The sequence below is a fragment of the Strongylocentrotus purpuratus genome, unplaced genomic scaffold, assembly GCF_000002235.5.
Source record: "Strongylocentrotus purpuratus isolate Spur 01 unplaced genomic scaffold, Spur_5.0 spur5_scaffold_6, whole genome shotgun sequence".
Taxonomy (NCBI): Eukaryota; Metazoa; Echinodermata; class Echinoidea; order Camarodonta; family Strongylocentrotidae; genus Strongylocentrotus; species Strongylocentrotus purpuratus.
This window is the reverse complement of record NW_022145612.1, coordinates 42,239,998-42,245,997: the sequence shown is the minus strand read 5'-3', so window position 1 is coordinate 42,245,997 and position 6,000 is coordinate 42,239,998. Positions and strand designations below refer to the sequence as shown.

Here is a 6,000-nt window from a genome sequence, read left to right as displayed (position 1 = left end):
GCATCGCTAGACCTTTTTCAGTGGGGGGGGGGGGGGGGGGGTAGCCACCAATTACCGAAAAATATATTAATGCCAATGTCCCAATGTCTACACATTTAACCCTATTGACCCGGGGCCAGGAATTAAGTTATTTTTCAGTTTCCTCCTCCCGCGCGAAGCGCTGAAGCTTTGTCGTCTCTTAATACTTGTCTAATTTCAGTTCCCCCCCCCCCGCGCTTCGCGCGGGAGCTTTTAAGTTTAGTTAAATTATTTTTAAAGAAATGCAATTCCTCATGCTCTCGCACCTCTCTTCTATCGTTTAATTCTCTTTCATTTTTTTCCTTTCTCCTTTAACTCACAAAAATTCTCTCCTTCCCCTAATTTTTTCCATCTCTTTGTTTTGTTTTGTTTTTGTTTTGTTTTGTTTGTTTGTTTGTTTGTTTGTTTGTTTGTTTGTTTTTTTTTTTTGGGGGGGGGGGGCTACATGCCTGACAAGAGGGACCCCGTATTATGCACACTGCAAAATTCCCGGTAAAAAAAGACCTTCTTATAAGTTCATCCCCCTTTTTTTCTTTCCCCTTCTCATTATTCTCCTTTCCCCTCTTTTCTCTCCTCCGTCTTTCCCGCTTTCTTCCTTTTTCGCCTCAGTTTATCTCCTCTCTCTTCCCCCTTTTTTCCTTTCCCTCTCTTATTTCTCCTCCCCCCTTTTCTCTCCTTCTTCTTTTCTTCTTCTTTCTTTTTCACCTTCTTTTTCTTTCCCCTCCCTTTCTCCCTTTTTCTTTTTCCCCCTTCCCCCAATTTTTTTTTTACCGGGGGGGGGAGCACATGCTCCCTGTGCCCCCTGAATCCGCCACTGACCTGTCAGTGACATCCCTGGGTGGTCTAATTCCTCCTAGCCAAACTAGTTGGCCTACAGATGTTTAATTTGAGAAAGTCAAATTTCTAAAAGGGACACAATTCGAAGTTTGACCTTTAGGGCATTGTATCCCTCCCTCTGGCTTTACTTAAAGGTACTATGTCCCTTTTGCAGCCAACCTCAAATTCTGTAGAACTTTGCAGGAATTATGAATATGTCATGTATGTCCTATCTGTGAAATTTAAACGTTAGCAGTGTCCTCATATTCAAATTATGCAAGGAAACCCGTTTACTTGCTAGACTTCACTGTCAGACACTATTGAGTGACTGGCTGGCTTTTTTTTCTTCTTTGGTAATAACATACATGAAAAGAGTTGTAAAGGGTACATGAGCATTTGTCTACATCAATAACCCACTTCTTGTGATGGCCAAGATTAAACTGATTGAATCTTTGCGCAGCATAAAACGTATGACCATTCGGTACAATTGTCTGAAAATCAAGACTATTACTTTTGGGCTCTATAGCCCTAAAGTCGATTTGACAACTAATAGTCGTTATTTTCCCACTTGAAGACATTTTCAAGCCCCACCTTTTTTAGGGAAGTTCTAAATTAGTATTATCTTTCAAATGCAGTTGGAATTTAACTTTTTCATTTTTTGGCCTGCAAATGGGACATAGTACCTTTAAGTTCATTGTTTTTGTTACTGCTCAGATTCTTGGACAGTAGATAGGCCTCTTTAGATGAATGTCATATTTATAGGGAACAATTTTTAAGCGACAGCAGAAAATATAGGTAAAAATAGAGAAATTATATCAAAAGTAACAAGGAGAGCTTATCACATTTGATAGGGTCACTGCAGAGGTGAAACGGGTCATTTATAAGAACGGAAAGGAGCATTTATTAGAAAGGGAAAGTAAAGGGGCACTAGCTGTCAAAGTAAAGAGGACAATAGTTATCAGAGCTGAAAAGGGATAAAGTGGCACCAAATTTTGGATAGGGGCATTTATTATAAGTGAAAATTGGGTAGCATATAAAAGTGGCAAGTGACATGTCCTGCTCATTCATAAGTCAGAGACACTACAGGCCAAAGTTCGTTAACATTGCATACCTGTAAGGCTATCCATGGATCTGTAAACTTGAGATCCGTATATATCCGTATCCGTATACTGACACCAAATAACATCATCATATCCGTGTTTTGTTTACTATAAAAGAGGCGGTTTTGAGGTGTGTAGGTGTATTCAGCCTCCGATTGGTTAAATGGACCTTGTCTATGCGCGCGCATTATCAGCCGAAACGCACAACATGCATGCTAAAAATCCATATCGACTATACTGACGCCGCGCCGTGCATGAAATTACTGCTTCACACGGATGTAGATTTGAATAAGTTACAGGGCTTAGGTATTCGTTAGTTCTACTCTTCCCAACAGCTGCAACAGAAAAAAGGGGAAAATAAGAAGTACTGAACAAAAATCGTCTGAAGTGAAAAGAATCAGTCACGAATAGCCTGGCACAAGTGGAAGAAACACAAGCAAGTTCAAAGCCTTGGCCTGGCTTGACCTGGTTTATCATTATCAAGCCGAAGCCAAGGTGGATATTCGGCCATTCGGAGTATTACGACTCAGACTTCAGAGTCAAAGTTTTATCTTGGAGTTGGGCCTTGGCTAAAACCTAGGCCAGGATCTCAGAATCAGATTCAGATTAAGAAGACTGAAAGGCAGAATAAGAATAAGATTTCGCCCATCAAGCAAGGCAGCTGCGTGTAAGTTTGAAGAAGCTCTGAGACCGAGTCTGAAAATGTTATTTGCAATTGTCTGTCTGAGCTGAGAATGAGACGAGTCTGTGTGTAGTCTATTCGATTGTGCATGAATGATGCTGACAACAATTGTAGATGTCAGAAATAACATCTCATTGGGGAGGAGGGGGGGGGGGGATCATTATGGTCATGACTCATGGATTGTTAACCGTCATAAACTAAAATAAAATGAAAACTAGCCGAGCCTATTTTTTAACGTTGCTAATTAGCCTTACACGTAAAACTTTCCGCTTTGAGCGCTGTGCACTTAGTTTATGCTCTCCCATTGGCTGAGCCGCTTGAGAAGCTTCAAATTTAAGTGAGAGAGGGCTTACTTAAAGGGAACCAAAACCTTCATACTAAGTTACTTTTATTGTAAAGTTTAAGATATTTGAAAAATATCAGTGAAAATTTGAACAAAATCGGGCAAGGAATAAGGAAGTTAGAGCTTTTTGAAAGTCACTAGAGTAGAGGGCTGTATTCAATTTGATGACATCATCTGTGGACAACTCTCCATGCCTTTTGTACATCAATTTCATGCTTTTCCTTCTTTCTTGTGATTGAGATAATTTACTCCCCTGAAAGCAAGATGTAGAATGCAAAATGATATTCTACTTCACATGTTAAAAAGTCGGATCAAGAACACAAATAAATACGAAGAAAACGAAAAAATGGTGAAATTTTATGTACAAAAGGCATGGAGAGTTGTCCACAGATGATGTCATCAAATTGAATACCGCCCTCTAGTGACTAGTCATTTGAAAAAGCTCTAACTTCCTTATTCCTTGCCTGATTTTGTTCAAATTTTCACTGATTTTATTCAAATCTTTTAAACTTTACTATAAAAGTAACTTAGTATGAAGGTTTTGGTTCCCTTCAGTGTTTCGTGTTTAGGGAACGAACGCTATAATGGCCGCGTACCGTCGTGAAAATCAACAGGACAGAGAAAATTCTGGTTCGCGCATGCGCAGATAGTTTTTTCGGTCGAGTTACCGTTGTCTTTGCCTTCCGTCATGTTTGCAAAAGCATGCTATTAACGTAAATCTCCGTGTATAAAACGAACCCCTATTTAGGGGGCCAAAGGTACAGTTGAAGGCACCGATTTGTGCTTGTCACAAATAATAGTAACAATGTCGTTTTTAAAACTAAAGATGACAGACAAATTTTCCTCAAAGTCCAAACAGAAAATCCGGCCATACAGGTAGTGTTCTAGCGTTCTTGTACGACTGAGTAGGGAGACATTGCCAGGCACAGTGCCGGTGGAGGGGCATAAATTGGCACTTTAAAAAAAAAATTATTTTTTTTTCGGCATGAATAAGTGCCTCCAGGTGGTTCCACATCTTGACACTTAGAAAAAGTTTCAATTTTTTGTTGGCATGAAATAAGTGCATCCAGGTGGTTCCACATCTCGACGAAGGATAGGAGTACTTGAAGCTATCAATGACAGCTGCTGGTACTGCATACTTCAGAGGGTGATAATTTCTGCTGAGAGCAGAAATGAAAGCTGCAGCTCGCTAGACTTTCTCAAGACTTTGTATTGATGTCCGACTCAGTCCGAGGGTTCCAAGCTTCACTGCCATACTCAGGTCCGAGGACGAACAAGCATTCTGTAGGCTTTGAATTTAGTGTTCTTGGTGCACAGTGATAGAGTTCTGCGTAGGAGGCCAAGTGTTCTATTGGCTTTCTGGGTGGTGAGTTTACATTGGGTGTTCTATTTAAGGTCATCGGTAAGATACTTGTATTGTTTTACTTGAGGAATTGACTCATTTAGTAGGGTGTTGTCCACTGTGATGGGGTGCTTTTTGTTTGTGGTTGAGAAGGTAGCACACCTCTCGATGTTGAATCCCATCAGCCATTTTGTGGACCAGTCTGCAAGAACATAGAGATCTTCTTGCAGTACATGAGTGTCAGAGGGAGAGTCGATCCGCCGGTAGATGTCACTGTCATCTGCAAATAGTTGTAATGTTGACTTGAAGTTGAGTTTGACGTCATTGATGTACAGCAGAAAAAGTACGGGGCCGATGACAGAACCCTGCGGTACTCCTGAAGTAACCGGCATCCATGCTGAGCGAGCACCATTGACGATGACAGCTTGATGTCTATTTGCTAGGAGTGACATAGTCCAGCGGAGAGAGTCTCCCCTGATTCTGTAGTACCGGTAATGCAGTTTGGATCCAAGGTGTGGATATGGTATGCGATCGAACGCTTTTTGGAAGTCAAGAAAGATGATATCTGTTTGGCCTCTAGATTGAAGAGAGGATGACCAATCATCAGTAGCTGTGACAAGTTGTGTTGTTGTTGAAAGGTTCTGTCTGAAACCATGCTGTTCATCAATGATTATTTTGTTAGCTGCAAGATGTTTTAGAAATGTGGCTAAGCATAATATGTTCCATCACCTTACTTTAGATACACGTCAGCGATATAGGTCTGTAGTTACCTGGGCAACATATAATATCTCCTGCCTTATGTATAGGGGCTACAAGCGCGCGTTTCCAGTCTAAAGGTACTTGTCCGGTATTGTAACTCTGTTGAAACAGAAATGACAATGCAGGGGCTATTTCGTCTGCTAACTTCTTCAAAAGTCTTGGATGTATCTCATCTGGGCCACTGGCTTTGAATGGATTCAGTTGAAGCAGTTGCTTATTAAACTACACCAGACTGGTGAAACAATAATAATGTAGTGAAAAATAGTTTAAAACTCTGTTCTTTCCAACCTCGCTATTTCTTTCTCTCTTTTAATCATGCAGGTGCGTCAAATGTTTGTGGATATCGTGCAATAAACTAGTCTCTTCAGTCCAAAGACCATCGCATTGACGTTACCATGTGGCGTGTGAAGCCCCTGGCTTTGGGTTCTTTCCCTTCGCTGATGTCCCGTGTCGGATTGTGCCGCCATGCAAGTGCAGCAGCAGCAGCGGGGAAGGGTAAGCAGCGAACCATGGCGATCAGACGGGAGGACTATGGCTCACAATGGGAAAGAAGAGCACCGCTGAATCCATTACATGTCAAATCATTGGTCGATCAGGGTGTCAAAGTACTTGTACAACCTTCCAACAGACGTGCATACCCAATGCAGGTTAGTACTAGTACAGTCAAACCTGTTTATAGCGACCACCCAAGGGAAACACAAAAAGTGGTCTTTGTAGACAGGTTCCTTTAGTACATGTTTCAATGAGAAAGCATTTTCAAGGGAAACAAAAAATGTGGTCTTTGTAGACAGGTGGTCACTCAAGCAGATTTGACTGTAGCCCCCTCTGGGATAGATTTGTATTATCATAAACAAAGGGTTTTGCAGAGGCCATGTGCTGCATATGTTGATAGTAACTTTTATAACGTCGATAAGAAACATTAGTTGAGTTTTGTCTCTCT

At 41.1% G+C, this 6,000-nt stretch overlaps 1 protein-coding gene across 2 annotated transcripts in view; it reads left to right on the top strand.

Annotated features, from left to right (window-relative positions):
• Positions 1–2,153: 2,153 nt before the first annotated feature.
• Positions 2,154–6,000, top strand: part of LOC592682 (alpha-aminoadipic semialdehyde synthase, mitochondrial) — a 29,385-nt gene continuing 25,538 nt past the window's right edge. The window contains exons 1-2 of one of the 2 annotated variants that reach the window (XM_031000316.1): positions 2,154–2,601; positions 5,382–5,707. In XM_031000316.1, coding sequence (XP_030856176.1) covers positions 5,456–5,707 — 252 coding nt within the window. In that variant the 5' untranslated portion in view covers positions 2,154–2,601; positions 5,382–5,455. Of the gene's footprint in view, positions 2,602–4,213; positions 4,326–5,381; positions 5,708–6,000 lie in introns of those variants that run through there. The other variant, XM_031000317.1, reaches the window with a different exon arrangement.